This window comes from Acanthochromis polyacanthus, chromosome 9 (genome assembly GCF_021347895.1).
Source record: "Acanthochromis polyacanthus isolate Apoly-LR-REF ecotype Palm Island chromosome 9, KAUST_Apoly_ChrSc, whole genome shotgun sequence".
Taxonomy (NCBI): Eukaryota; Metazoa; Chordata; class Actinopteri; family Pomacentridae; genus Acanthochromis; species Acanthochromis polyacanthus.
In genome coordinates this window covers 19,522,654-19,538,862 of record NC_067121.1, presented here as the reverse complement: position 1 = coordinate 19,538,862, position 16,209 = coordinate 19,522,654, and the positions used below count along the sequence as shown (strand labels likewise).

The following is a 16,209-nucleotide window of genomic DNA, read 5'->3' as shown; positions in this document are numbered from 1 at the left end:
TGAAAGGTAGAAAGCGGTAAATTTTTCATCTTTGATTAACCAGGCTGGATGATTAAAATCTAGTCTGATTTACATATAGTCACCCACTTCCATCTGCTCATTTCCGCAACAGAGCAGCATATAAGTCCAAACTTTTCATCGAACAGAGAAAGTGCTGCAGCTCACCTCGAGCGTCTGAAGCCAGCAAATCCTGAATGGGAGGCCTCATCGATGAGCGGTGTGACAATACGCTCCATCATGTCTGTCAGCACAGTGAAGGTGGGCACCACAATGAAGTCTATGAACCCTGGAGACAAACACAGAGATAATGTCAGTATGTCTATTGTCACATTCTTTACTCAAGTGTTATGAAATGTAAAATGAACAAAAGAGCCTATGGATAAAGCTACTCTACTTGAAAAACCTCACAATAAAAAATATTTTCAATCACTTATCAAACAAAAAAATTATCAATAGATGTAATATACACGACTGTTCAAAAGTTTGAAGTCACAAAGGCAATTTCATGTTTTCCATGAAAAGTCACACTTTTATTCATGTACTAACATAACTGAACAAGCATTTTCTAATCATCGATTAGCCTTTCAACACCATTAGCTAACACAATGTAGCATTAGAACACAAGAGTGATGGTTGCTGGAAATGTTCCTCTGTACCCCTATGGAGATATTCCATTAAAAACCAGCTGTTTCCAGCAAGAAAAGTCATTTACCACATTAACAATGTCTGGACTGTACTTCTGATTCATTTAATGCTACCTTCATTGAAAAAAAGCTGCTTTCCTTTCAAAAACAACAACATTTCTAAGTGACCCCAAACTTTTGAACAGCGGTGTATTTTTATGGAAAAGGGAAGTACACCTTTGACCTCACATGCCAGTATTGCTTCCTTTAGCAGAAGTAACTTCTTATAATACTTCTTATTGTCTGATACAGTTTGCTGACATTTATTTAACTCTTCTTTTGAACACAAAATTCCTTCAGTTGTCAAATATTTCTTAGAAAACCTCATCCTGAAGTGTAACTACAGTTATGCAGGTGGTGTATGTGAGGATGGAGAAGCCTCTCACCGATCTGGGACTGTGCCACCATTGTGGATTTCCGGTCACAGAGTGGAGAGAATGGCAGTCCAAGCTCGGCTTCTTTGTCCCCCTGGAAAAGCAACAGTTTCCTCAGTTAAAATCATTAAGCCTCGGTTTCGAAGAAAATACGCCATTCAGACATACTCACACCTCCCTGTGCAGACTCATAAACACACACTTATCACCGCACACCACATGCTCTCTCTTCTATAAACAGATTTTTGATTTGTCTCGGCCCCGCCCAGAGTGCTTTTGGGCCACAAATGTGTTTCATTTTCTCTTTTGATTTGTCACAAACAGATGAGATGTGGAGTCGGAAGGCAATGTTCTTCGTAACAGCTATTTATTGGCAATTCGTATCCCAAGAGACAAAAGCCTTGTGAAGGCAGCCACAATAACAACAGCAGTGATAATGAGAACAATGTGGATTAATAATGAAAGAGATGAAAGAAATGTGGCACAATTTAAATTCCTGTCCTTCCTCATGACACTTACAAATACACAATTTATATAGCCAAATGCATTGTTTTATCAAAGAGGTCACGTTTTGCATTTTAATCATCCAGGATGCTTGTCATTGTTCTTTGGAAGGCACTGTTGTGCCAAAGCAACATATTAAAACAATATTTCACAAATATCATCATTACATTAGTCTTGTTGTGCCACTGCAACTGAAGTGAACTTGTGAAAGCAACCTCAAATAACTGGGACTCAATCGAAAGAAGAAATAGCTTTTGTTGATGCAGCAGCCAGCAACAAATCAGGCATATCATTGGGAAATTACCAAATAAGTGAATCCTTGGAAGCGAGGGAGCGGAGAGACCGAGCTGGGGGGAGGGCTTGGTAGGGGGGCGGGGCCCCCCTCCCATGCAAGAAACCTTTGAAATTTAAAGGCTGAAATGGTGCATTCTGGTGAACTCTGACACCTAGAATTCTTTAAAATGAAGGCTTAAAAAATGTCTGTATGGGACCTTCTAGGCACCCCCCAAAAACAGCACAAAGTCTTGTTAATGTGATGAAACCAAATATTTATACTGGATTCAAATTTGAATGAGCCACATGAAGTCATCACTATGTGTGCTTTCCGATCGACCATGGGAGTGAGCCTCTTCTGTTGAGGAACTTGTGGGGCAATGCCACTGGGTTGTTGCAAGCATAGACATAAAGAGTAGACGCCGCATCAACCGCTACTGTCCATTGCGGCTGACGAGCAGTGGGGTCGCCATCTTGGTCCGGTCAGCCGCTCCACTCAGCGCTGTTTGACAGCGCATTTAATCCATCTTAACTCTGAATATTAAACTGATTTTCACGCGTTTTTATTTTTATTTTTTTTGCTGCAAACGTCATACATGTAGCTATGATACAGGACAAATGGTTCGGCGTATTTTAATATTCATAGTGGGAATAATAGATAATAGTAATAATAGGTAATAGAATATTCTGATATTAAGCTCGACTGTAGACAGGTATTTTGCAAACACTATAAACACACACACACACTAATATATGTTAGAGAAGCAGATAATGGCAGTAAAGTCAATTATTTTAATAATTTGAAGAGACAATATATGATTACGCTATATATACATATATAAACAAAATACTGACTAATGAACACATTTCTATATAAAACTAATATATATATATATATATATATATATATATATATAATCATTTTCTGATATATCTTTTCTAATATATATGTATGAATTATATTGATAGTCTATATATGATTTATATAATCATTTTCTCTGATATATTGATTATATTAATACTCCATCTATGATTTATATATATTCATTTTCTCTGATATATAACTTAAATATATTCTTTTATATAGAAATATGTGTTCATCAGTCAGTATATATGTATATATAGCGTAATCATATATTGTCTCTTCAAATTATTAAAATAATTGACTTTACTGCCATTATCTGCTTCTCTAACATATATTAGTGTGTGTGTGTTTACAGTGTTTGCAAAATACCTGTCTACAGTCGAGCATAATATCAGAATATTCTATTACTGTTAATCCCTCTATGAATATTAAAATACGCTGAACCATTTGTCCTGTATCATAGCTACATGTATGACATTTGCAGCAAAAAATAAAAATAAAAACGCGTGAAAATCAGTTTAATATTCAGAGTTAAGATGGATTAAATGCGCTGTCAAACAGCGCTGAGTGGAGCGGATGACCGGACCAAGAGGGCGGCCGTATTTCTCGCTGCGCAGCAGCCCGAGCGGCGTCTACTCTTTATTATGTCTATGGTTGCAAGTACACACTATTGATCCCGTATGTTTGGTCCTGTTGTCGCATCTCTTCCCTCCGCCGGGTGAAAAAATTGCTGGGCATTTGGTGGTTAGAGCGCCTTTCGTACAATTTCCTGGCATAATTTTTCGTTTTCATGTGGTCTATCAGCGCTTGGCATCCTCTGTCGCTGTATTTTGTCTCATCGTCGCACACCATGCACCTCGCTTTCCCAGCTACATCTAACTTTCAATAATGCTCTCCAATCTTGTTTCCAACTCGTGCTTTTGCCAGCGCACTGTTGACAACTACGTGCAATCCAACCCTATACCCCTTACACCCCATATTTTTTTTCTCATCGAATTTGGACGATTCACGTTGGGTCTCAAAATTGATACCTCGATACGCGAATTTTCACGGATCCGCGACCAAATAACATGCCTGAACAAATACAATCCTAAAGACTAGTAGCACAGAAACAACTACAAAACAAAGGTAAATTGACTGTACTGCCCCTCAACATGTGTTTCATCTTTTCTGTAAGAAATTCTAGAAAATGCCTCATCCCAGACTACACAGCTGCTCCAATACAGCGAGTATATCCATAAAGCAGGAAAAGCGCAGATGTACTTCAGAGGTCAAGGAATGAATGTCAGCATCAGCTTTTAAGCCAGTATAGCTGAGAGGTCTTTAAAGTGCTCAGAAAATGATAAATAAAGTTCAACGTCTAAAGTTACATTACAGCTGGGCAAATTCCATCTGCTAAAGAGGACCATGTCAGCCTACACACTTATATTATTCCCAAATACTGCCTTGACATTTTAAGAGCTTTAACAGCTATAATTCAAATGCCTTAGTTTGAGGTCCCACTTAGTGCTACTAATTAATAACTACTACTGATTAGCAGCCTAATTAATTAGTTTCCAATAATAATTTAATTGAATAAAATATATGAGCATGGGCCGTGTACATGTGTAGACAAAAGCGCATTGCAGAGCAGTTGTAGTGTTACATTGTATCACCAGGTGGAGCCTCTTACTGTGCGATGAAATGGAGTTACAGTTGTGTTTGCTGATTCCTTCTAATTGCGGCCGGCATGTTGAGAATTCTGAAGCGCCATTTTTAGTCTGATTACATGTTTCCAGCAACATCCAAACCAAAGTAATGAAATGTATCGGTAACACTCAGTTTTGAATATAAGGGCGGAATTAACAGATTTCCTAAGTGAAAAAGTTGCGCTGACAGTATTCGTGGACATCTGTTCCAACTGAGCAGCTGTTTCCAGCAGCTGGACAGACTTTGACGCAGTGAACAAGTGACTCCATTATGTAGATCAGGTGTGAGGATTATTTTGATCTCAAACCACTGTGAAGAGATTAATAATGTTGCAGTTTGTTGACTTTAGCTCCTTTGCTGGGTCCTATACTTTAGATTTAGTTTTACATTGAGCTTAGTCCCTTAATCAAAAACATTACGCAGTCTACTGGAAATCTCAGAGTTGCTTTTGATGCCGATCTCTCTTTTGATGTTCAAGTGAGAATTTTGGTCCATTCTTGCTTCTTTCATCTGAAACAAATCTCTAAAATTGGATGATTCCTGGCTGACACTGACTTGCATAAAACTATAGATGCATTGAATACTTTTCACTTCCTTTACTGTAATGCACTTCGTACTGGCATCAATCACCCACTCTAACCTGTGCAGGATGCTAAGCAATATGATAACTTACTCCAGTACTTGCCAAAGTACTGTGGCTACCTGTAGAATTCTGCATTGATTTTAATATTCTATTAATACCTTGTTTTGTAAAGATATTTTTGGCCTTATCAGATAGGGACAGTGTCAGAAGCAGACAGGAAAGTAGGGAGAAGAGTGGGAGGAAGACATGCAGTAAAGGGCCAGGAACGGAAATGGAACCCAGGCCGGTTTGCCAGGGACTAGCCTCTGTTCATGGGTCGCCCGCTCAACCAGTTGAGCTATCCGAGCTCCCTGTCTATTGATGCCTTTTAAAGCTTGAGAAAAAGGGTGACTGGTCCTTCATCCTTGGAGCTCCCACACTGTGGAACAGTCTCTCTACTGCATGAGACTGGCAACACCTTTAGTGTCCTTAAACCTCATGAGAAAAGCTCCTTCATGACTGCTTGATATATGGGTGTCTTTCATGATCCCTTTTCATTTCCCTTCTGTTTTATGATCTGATTGTTTTTATGAGCTTGTTTTGTGATCTCAGTTTTTATGATCTCAGGCTCTTTTTATTAACTTTGTTAATAAAATTAAACTAATTTATTTTTCCTTTTATTTAGCATTTGATTAAAAAAAGTGCTATATAAAAATGATGCCGTGGAATTATTTTGTCAAAAAATTTTATTTTAGTGTTTCTGGAGTTTTTCTGTTGTTTACTGGGACAGTCAAATGAAAAAAATCTGTTGTTATTTTTACCTTCCTGACACAAATTTTGAGTTTCTGTTAAATTTCTTTCTTTACAGGCAATGTTTCAGCCTTTTGTCATTTTGAAGGTTGTACTGGGTTATATTGCATTACACCAGAGGTTTTCAAACTCATGGAGGGAACTGAGCTACTGAATTAAATCTGAACTTACAAGAATGATACATGTGTTTTTTAGATTCAATGTGACTTTTTTAGAAGACATAATTACTGGTAATGTCAGTGTCGAAACTGGACATCAGCAGACTTAAAAGGGCTAAAAATAAACAGAACTCAAACAGCTGACTGACTAATTCCATCATGGTGGCATTAAATTATCTACTTACATCCCCTGAAACTTCTTGGCAAAGTATTTCGAAATTTGAAGAGTTCATTTGCAAAAACAGATAACTCCGTTTTGATAAATTTCCAGAAAACTTTTTTTAATTGTTTACTTGAGATAATATCAAACTGAAGTTGAGTGGATGTGACTCAGTAAAAAAATACAGGACAAAATAGAGAAAAAATAAATTATTAGTGTTATTATTATTATTATCTCAAGTAAACAATAAAAAAAATGAGTTTTCTGAAAACGTAGTTACCTGTTTTTGCAAATGAACTCTTCATTTAAAAGCAGGATCATTCAACAAAATAACAATAATTAAACTAACATTGATTGGAATAAAATACAGTAACATTAATACAGTTCCTTCCATTTTGTCCCCTACATTCTACAAAAAGGTTCTAATGTTTAGTCCACAACCACTATTACAAAGGGGGCAAACAGATTTACTACAGCAGTGCTGTATTGGACTGGATAAGTTCTATCTGTGACTATCTAATAAAAGTAAGTTGAATGTATATTGCAGGCATGGTTTTTTTTGGTCTGCTGGAAAGTATGTCATGTTCTTTCTGAATGCATATAAACCAAACATGCACTGGAGCTTACACTGGACCTGCACCATCTCATGCGTCACTGAAACCTGTCAGGTGATTCCTCTCACCTGTCTGAAGAACTCCTCTAGCAGGGAGGTGGTCCAGCGGTGGTGGAGGTCCCAACTTTTGGCCGGGTGGCTGATGTCTGCTGTGTGCAGCAGCAGGGACAGGGCTTTGGGTTTGTCAATGCTAAGACAGAAAACAGGTATACAATTTTAGAAACTGGAGTATGCCAGAGGGTGTTAGCCATTTGTTGTCAACAAACACAAGGTTTAGCTACTTAATTTAACATTTGAACAAAAACACAAGACACGTAAGACATTATGGAGGCAGCTGACTGGTTTTGAAAACACAATATTAAGATGGACTGAGATCATCTTTGTGTTTCTAGGTTTGACAGATGGTTCTGAGTCAGATACATGTGCATCAGTCAAATTCAGCCCTGAAAAAAACAACAACTACATTATAAAAACATTCCAGACAAATCTGCAGCAAGGTTATGAAAAATACCAGACGAAGGAAGGATGCCAGAATATGTCCCTGAAGACACAAGGTCATAAAAAAGAATGGAAAAAATGTGGCACAGCTGTAAATGTGTCGACAGCAATCTGTCCATGACAATTGGCAGTCTGTGCAAGAAATGCACAACACAAGATGAAAAGTCAGAGAGATAGGATACCTTTTTCTCATCATTGTAGTCTGCTGTAAACAGTGTGCTCGGTGGCAAGATACTGGGCTGTAGGTTCTGACCATCATCACTTACATTGGGTTTGCTTTGAAGGCAGCCAGTATGTACTGAAGGAACAGCTACAGCATCTATGAAACTAAGTCAAGATGCACCACTATGGCTTCAGATACATTTGGAAAAAATGAATCTTTCTGTTATGTGCAAAAAAACTAAGACATTACACAAACGTAGTTAAGTGGAAGCTGTGGTTTATAATATTGTAGGATATCATGTTTATCACAGATAAGACAGTCACAATATTAAACCACTGACAAGTGAGGTCAATATCACTGATTCTCTCATTACAATGCAATCTTCTATTAGGAAATCTTGGGACCCAGCATTCATATAGAATAGAATAGAATAGAATGACTTTATTGATCCCCGAAGAGAAATTCAATTTTGGTCTTATCTTTTTGCGTTTGGATTAAACAGTCTATGGAGCCCTTCTCATGACATGGTAAAAAATAAATAAATTGTGGCCACGATATAGCTATAACGTGCGCACGAAATACTACTTTGTTCCCACAAAGTAGGTACAACGTGCGCTCGAAATACTAATTTGTGGCCACGAAATAGGTATAACGTGCCCACGAAATACTAACTAATACTATTAATATCATTCCTGGACAGCTGGGTAAGCAAATCGAGCGCACCCTCTCTACAACCTGCAATAATATGTGTACGGGCCGTACCTACGTGATGTTCCTAAAATGAGTGTCTTTTCTTAGCTGTTCTAGTCCATATCTTGTTATCCCACATTTAGGAAATTTATTTAGGCCTGTGTTTGATACTTTGTTGCAACGGTTAGCCTATCTGCTGACGTGTCACCCGATTTACAAACTTTTTATCCTCATCCTGTTACTACACGTTTTTTGTTGTGCTAATATGTAGCCATAAACTCATTTGTGTCTGTAGGAGCTGGAGCCCTGCACACATATCAGGACACTTTTCAAGAACAGCTGAGAGGTGTAGGCATACTACTAAGCCAGGTATGTTGAGCATAAAACCGGAGTTTTCTGTGCCACAAAGGTGTCTCTGTTTTAACCTGACTAGATCACCATGCTAACTTATGCTACAGACCAAACCTGGTCTGGACCACATTCTGTTCAGAGTTTCAGCTTGAAATCGTCTTCAAAAGTGCCCTTTTCACTAAACATCTCTGAAAGTAGCATCATGTGTGTCAGACTCTCAGCTGAGGGAATAGACAGGCTATATGAACCGCAGCGTTTAATGATGCTACCGGACGAAGCTGTGCAGTTACGGTAGCGCTCTCTGTATACGTTGCCAAGGGAACCAGTAGCGTATCAGTGATCAGTGTTAAACTGCCACTGCTCAGGTCAGCATGGCAAAGAGCCCAAGGCGTTGACCTGGCTTCCAAACAGCCCAGAACTGATCGATCATTCACAGGATGCAACAGAACATAGCATTATTGATGGAGTCCCCATCCCACAAGCCACAGGATCCAAAGAATCTGCTTCCAGCATCCCAGTGTCAGTCACCACAGGACCCCCTCAGAGCTTCTGTGTCCATGCCTCCAACAGGTCACTGCTGTTTTGGTAATACGAGGGTCACCAACAAAGTTTAGATGACTGGTTTAAATGTTGTGGCTGATCGGTGTAACTACTACTGCTAATTTCTTAATTGTAAACACAGATATATATGTACATAGAAAAAACTAATATAAACTCTCATTATTAAAACAGGCTTAGTAATGTCTTAAATCTAATGTTACTCAGATAGAAGTGTAACATGATAGGGACTATCTTTAGTAGTGAATAATATACATTAAGTAGTGAGTATTTCTGGCAGCAGGACAGTGTACGTGGGAATATCTCAAAAAAAGCTGTATGTGTGCATTTATGGTATTAAAATAGGATATCAGCAGGTACACCATTGTGGTTTACTTGGGATCCATTCACTGATGCTTGTGCTTTTTTCATGGGATTTTTTTCATCATGTTAGCACTAATCTACTCAAACTGTGGAAAAAAGACATGAGAATCCATAAAACAAAATACCCCTGATTCTTATTGAACTGATGCTAAAATGTAAATATAGTTGAAAGGCTCCTTGATGGTTAGAAAACCCTTGTGCAAATATGTTAGCACAAGAATAAAAACCATGAAATTGCTAGGTGACTTTAAACTTTTGAACGGCAGTGTACCTCTATCTATACTGGTAACACCTCCATCCAAAAAACAGGAGGAAAAACAGTCCCCTTCAATCTTACTGCCTCCATTAAGCTAATCGGTCCTCTACACTGTTTGAACATGCATCATGTCACCTCTACAGAAATCAGTGGTGTCTGAGTTATCACTTGATAACCATATCAGAATACCATGATTAATGGACTGAAGCATGAACAGACAGAAACAGACCAGCATGGAAACCATACACATACACAAAAATACACACATGCACACAGAACAAGGTTACACAGAGGTGAGAAAGACTAGCTCACTTTTCCCGGCATCCCATTTGTGGCATTTAAAAGTGCACTCTAAGCAGGCCTGCAGCAGACTGGTTTGAATTACTTCACATTGGAGTCCATTCAGCAGTGCAGCTCTACGCAGACTGCAATGTCTTATTTATGTGCATGTGTGTGTGTATGCTTGTACCCTGTACTGCAGCTTGATAATCACTTTGCAGTCAGCACCTTTTGTTTAAGACGTACACTCACAAGTACAGGAGCCACAATATAGTTGATTCCACCATATACTATATATTGGATATATAGGAAGCTACTTATCTCTGCATCAGTGCCTTCTGAGCAGTTTTCAGATTGTGATGAATGCTCGGTATTACGGTGGTGAAAAGAATACCCTGAAGGTCAACCGCTTTCTTGCAGCTTTGTCTTGACAACGCTGCAGCCACATCAGCAGTGATGACTCATCAAGTCATATGATAGTTTGCTTGATAGCTCTTTTTATTTCTGCCATGCGTCTGCTTGTACAGCAGTTATCAGTCACTGTGTATCATACTGTGCTCAAACTGTGTGAAAAGGAAATTCTGTTAGGAAGTACTCAAAGATATGCAGACCACAACCATCCATCCGCACAAATGTGTACAAATATTTACGGCACAGGAAGCTTGTAGATCAACCTGCCATGTTTCCTTATTCTTTAACTGCCATTTATTTTTGGCAAAGCACTGCTTTATCTCTGAGTTTTAATGCAGTCAGTGGAAGAATGTTTAGGCGAAAGTAACTTGCGGCAAGCTGCACTCTCTCCGAACGAGCTACACTTATCAGATTTTGAGAACAACATAAACTAGCTCTATTTGCCTGCACGTCAGGCAGAAGAAATGTCTAACGATGAAGATGACAAAGCTCAGTGGTTAAAACCACTTTCTATTTAAAAAGGTCATACAGAATGAATTTAAACTTAAAAATAAACAAATAAATAAATAATTGCTATCAGTCATACACTGATGACCTGTCCAGGGTGTACAGATGGATGGATGGATATCCTGCTTCAAATTTACTTTTGAATGTGAATCTCGAATTTTCTCTTACTTGGATATTTTAAGATGACATTGTATTTTTACTAGAATGAGAAGTCCTTGTGATGTCAACTGAGACTGACAATTTTTTTTGATGTTCCAGGACAAAATGTATCTCTGGAGCAATTTTTAAAAATGTAAAGGGAATACATTGTGATTACAAACTCATCAGTCACAACACTAAAACCACCTGCCTAATATTGAGTAGGTTTCCTCCGTGCTGACAGGGGACCTACAGGGGTAGGCCATGTTGTCATATTATTTGAGTCCTGTTGGTGGATCCTCCATGTCTTGTGCCGGTGCATGCTGCTGATACCAGATTGGAATCTCTGGAGTTTGACGGCCAATCAGCAACTCGGGCTCTATGGTGTGCCTAAAATACTTTCTGTGCAGTTTTTTTATGGTGAAATGGAGTGCTTTGTCCTACTGTACTGCCACTGCCATTGGTAGGTGTTGCATGGTCTACATTAATGTTTAGGTGGGTGGTGTCTGTCAAAGTAACATCTACATGAATGAATGCCAGGACCCAAGGATTCCAGCAGAACATTGCAATGCAAAGAGATGTATGAGTGTATGTATCATATGATGCTTTATTACAAAAATAATATGAGTGGAAGTTGTTATCACATGACTTGACTCTCCAAAACCATACCTACAATTTGTTATCTTGTCTGAATTTTTCGCATGTATAACTTCTTTAAATAAGACCTGTAAATTCTGGAGCCCATATCTGAATGTTTTCCTGGGCAGCTTGCCCCTTCAACATTTTTGACTCTCTTCACATTGCTTGCACTTGACTACTATTTGACTGCAGTGCAGATGATTTCTGTTTTTGTTTTGGAAAAAAAAATAAAATTACTATGCTCAGCCAATGATTTGTGAATGTAAGGTCTAAGAAAGTAGCAGAACTATACGTGTTAAAGACCAGGAGCAGCAGAACAATTAATGCTAGTCAAGACAAAATTACGTTTTTGTTGAAGGCAAATGTTTTTTACCCACTCATCAGCTGTAGCAGCACTGCAGTACGCCAGCAAACCTATCAGCAATTGCCGATGCTGGCTGTGTTTCAGCACAGTGTGCAAATAAATTCCACCCTGCCAAATCTGGTGTGACTACACCGTAAGTCTGCTGTAGACTTCCAGCACAGAAAAACAAGCTGCACTTCTGTCTGAGAGAGTCTGTAGCTATACCTGTGTTGAATACCCGTACTGTATAATGCATGACTTTGCCACTACTTGGCAGAAAAACACATTTTCCCCCCATTCCATTCATGCATTTCATCTCTGTTTCTTTTTTATGTTGGGTAAACAACATCTGAGCTCCAGAAAATCTCCCTTGCTTGTTTCAAATGGACCACCAAATACAAAACAGCTGTTTATTGTGTTTCTTGATGAGTACCCCCTTCAGTGCAGGGTTAAATGGGTTCCAACCAGCAGGTGGTAAGCAAACAGAGGCTGTGAAGTAGGGTTAATAGAGATGTAAATTGTAGGGCGAGAGCTGGCAGCGTGAACGCATGCTGGCGAATTAAAAGGCAACTGACCCCTCAGGTTGTTGTAAAAAGTTCTTCATGGCCTTAACCTGCTGGAAGTGGCAGGACATGTCTGTGGCCAGCACCATCTCCACCACCAGAGCCCGCAGCTCTCTGATGAAATATAAGACAGAGAAACGTGAGCCATGTGCACGATAATGAACTGTCAAATTCACAGGTAATAAAAGCCGACTTATGCCAGAAGTTGTTAAACTAAATGAATGCAGTCTCTGAGAGCTATTTATAATATCTGCTTTGACAAGTCCCAGCTTATACTATAAGAAATCGGATTGCAACTGTCTTGTATTATCACATAACAGTCTGATTGAGTGGAAAGTTGTTGAACCTTGAAGGTAATCCAACTTTGATGCTCTTGACTCCACTGAGTACAGTTAATCTAGAAATGTAAGCGATGCACTAATTTTGTGTTCTGAATTGGTGCACACTGTGAGACTGTTCTGCCTGACTGGTTTCATGCCTGCCGGTCCTTCTGTCTCTATCTGTTCTCACACAGTATTTTAACATCTCAGTTTTACTTCCCTTTGCTGTCACTCAGCTCTTTCATCCTTCTGTCTTTCTTCCTCTTATCGCCTGACTGTCTGAGTATCCGTCTCACTGACCTCCAGTCGTCCTTGGAGAGATTGTAGAGGATGTTCATTTCATCGTCGTCCTGCAGCAGGCGGTAGGCTGCGCTGACGTGATGACTCTCCAACACTGAGCGGTCATTATAAAGGATAGCTGTGTCTGACCTGTCAGTCAAAGAGAAGGGAAAATAATAGTCTCTTATTTGTTTATACTGGGAAAAACTACTTTAAGAACAAATATGAATGCTGAAATGTTGCTACCAATCCACTTTCTCTATGTACTGTGTCAGTAAAAATGTGATCAAACTTTAGGATGACAGCCCATGCCAAAGATCTGTCATCTTTTCCTCTTTGTCTTTCAGTTATTTACTTATTCACTTTAACGTCACTTTGCATATCATAGCTTGATGCACATCAGTCACTGCAGAGTGTGTTGTGCCCAAAACATTGCGCATAAAAAAAGAAATTTTAGCTGCAGCCTGGCAACTAGCTGCACTTCAGAGGCAGTGAAAAATCTATTAAAAAAATACATTCAAATACATCTGGTCTTGTCCTCCTTACACAGGCTAGACTGAACTATAACCAGCTGAATGTGACAGCAAATCATGTTTTGTAAACCCACACCACAAAATTGAAATAATGTGGGAGATTTTCTTCTCTGAAATGTGTTTTAGTTAGAAAAGTACCTATTTAGAAAATATTTATTATGTCAGTCTTTGAATTAAATGAATCTGTGTAGTTTCCTGAAAGGCTCAAGAAAATGTACTTGTCCAAGCCTGGACAATAAAAAATAGGCATAAATTGAAGAACAATGAGTATAAACTCAAATTAATATATTAATTTTCTCATTAATGACGAAAGATTTGTTGCTTTTCATAACCTAATCATGGTTTTCTCTCCAGCTAAGTCAACGAAAAGTTGTGAAGTTCTGAGTCTCAGGGAACAAGCAAACTTTTTTCAAGGGCATGAAGTTTGGAGTTCATCTGGCCTCCATCCTGCCTCAGAGCTATTACAGCGCTGCACGCTATCACAGTGTGAATGGAAGGCCCCCTTGATGTAAATGAAAACATTGATCGGGTGAGTCACTGCCTCGCATTTTTGATTTTATGATCCATTACCTTGTCTGAATGTGGAAGTTGTTGGTGGTCCCCGTGTGCTCATAGTCGTGCACCGCCGCCGCAAAGATCATGGCAAAGATCTCAAGCTCAGTCAACCAGTGCTGGAGACAAATGAAGAGGAGGACAATAAAAGGAGGGAAGAGAAGCAGAGAGAGGATGCAGGGATAGAAAAAAGATAAGGGACAGGAGGGGGATGTTAAGAGGATCATACAGGAGAGGGAAAGGAAGCAGTGAGATGGAAAAGACAGAGTCATAGACAGGAAAGAAGGAGAGGAAAATAATGAACACAAAAGGAAAGAGTGGACATAAATTAGAGAGAACAAATGGGAAGCCAGTGAATCGAAAAAGGGGAATGCAAGGAATGGTACATCACACCAGGAAGATGCAGTGATATAAAGGATGCAGAGAAGTATTTGGCATGAGGAATACATTATAGTCAGGGATGTAGGGAAACAAATGGGGACAAGGAGACAGAGGAAAGATTACAAAAGCATCAAGGAAACTTCAGATTGTCACTTAAACACTTCTCCCAAGCAGTCTCTCAGTCTGGTTTGTCTCCGTTAGCAAATCTAAATGAAAAAGTCACGCTGTCTTTAATTTTATCACATGGTAATGCTGTCACAAAGTCAGGCTACACATTACACTTTTCTGTTTAAGATTTTAGGTCAAGCTTCAACCCTTCAAAGTGTGATGTGTGACAACAGCATTGAAAACAATGATGTGAAAGAGGAAGCAAACTGTTACAGGGGTAGTTTGACAAAAGCTAATTCACTTTCTGGTGATTATGTTGAAATATCACAATTTGTAAGCTTAAATCTGGTTGAATTTTCAAACTGAATGGCACATCACAGATGAGTAGTTCAAGGAATGCTGAAAGTTCAAGATCTTACGATTGCAGTTCTGATGTTTCTGTGTCATTTCGGTGATTTTTTAGAAGACCACATGCCTCTCAAACTGTTGGTGGGTTCTGGGGTTCAGAGGGTTAATCAAAACAAATCTAAAAAGCAGTTTTCCACAGTTAAAGAAAATGATTCCACTTTACTATCATGTACTACAATGACAGCATCAAATCATGACATCTAAGAAGCTAGGACCAAGATGGGTTTCATATGTTCAGCTATGTCCTTTCATTTTTTTTTAATGTTCACGTTTAAATCTGTGAATGGATGCAGCATCCACACAGACCGGTGAGTGGGCATTTTCCTCTGCATGTATGTGAGTGCACTCACATCCACAGAGGGGGGGATTTAGCTCAGGAAGCCCAGCCAATATTTGTGACTAATCAACAATGGGGGATGGGGCAGTCATTAAGAACAGGGTGGGTGCACGATGGCCAATCCACCGCTCAGTGCATTTCCTCATGGGCCTGTTTTATGAATGACCTGTTGATTGTTGATTTAATGGAGTCTGGAGGGCCTGCAAAATGACAGATGCTGTTCTACTGCTCTCCCAGGAGCCCGTGGTTCTAGCTGTAATGTGGTTTACTCTGCAAGGCACTGCTCAAAAAAACACACCATGTCGGCAGCTGTCGCAGCCACCTTATTAAGGTGATTAAATAAAAACACTGGAAGTGGAGGCGGCCGGCTGGTTGGCTGGTTGGGGACTTTGAAGTCAGGCTAGTGGTGTTTTTGTGGAATGAATGCAGCATCATAAATGCCCTAAAGTCACTCCTGTGGGAAGGAGTGAGATATAGGTCACCACATGGAAAAGAACAAAAGCAACAAGAAATACAGACTACAAATAAAGTAATGCTCAGGAAAGAAATAAAGAAAATATTTATACTTCAAATTTTAAGTCATTTCTATTCATAAGCATGGCATTTTATCGCATATTCTTAGAAAGGTGGGTTGATGTTCTCAGTCTTTCTCTGTACGAGACGGGAATTAATGGGTGCTTTTCTTTGGATGTCCGTTTATTCCATGAAAAGATGGTCCATGGATTCCCCGGGATGAAAAAAAATGCCATATTTAGAAGCTGCATGTCAGGCAAAGCTGCAATTAGGCTGGCATACGTCAGCTGACAGAGATGTTCTGAATAACGTGGATAAAATCCCCTTG

At 39.2% G+C, this 16,209-nt stretch overlaps 1 protein-coding gene across 1 annotated transcript in view; it reads right to left on the bottom strand.

Annotated features, from left to right (window-relative positions):
* Window positions 1-16,209, bottom strand: part of LOC110952687 (dual specificity calcium/calmodulin-dependent 3',5'-cyclic nucleotide phosphodiesterase 1A-like) — a 127,034-nt gene that overhangs the window by 10,814 nt on the left and 100,011 nt on the right. Inside the window, 6 exon segments of the mRNA XM_051953660.1 lie at window positions 166-286; window positions 1,070-1,151; window positions 6,761-6,881; window positions 12,463-12,564; window positions 13,071-13,199; window positions 14,153-14,253. Coding sequence (XP_051809620.1) covers window positions 166-286; window positions 1,070-1,151; window positions 6,761-6,881; window positions 12,463-12,564; window positions 13,071-13,199; window positions 14,153-14,253 — 656 coding nt within the window.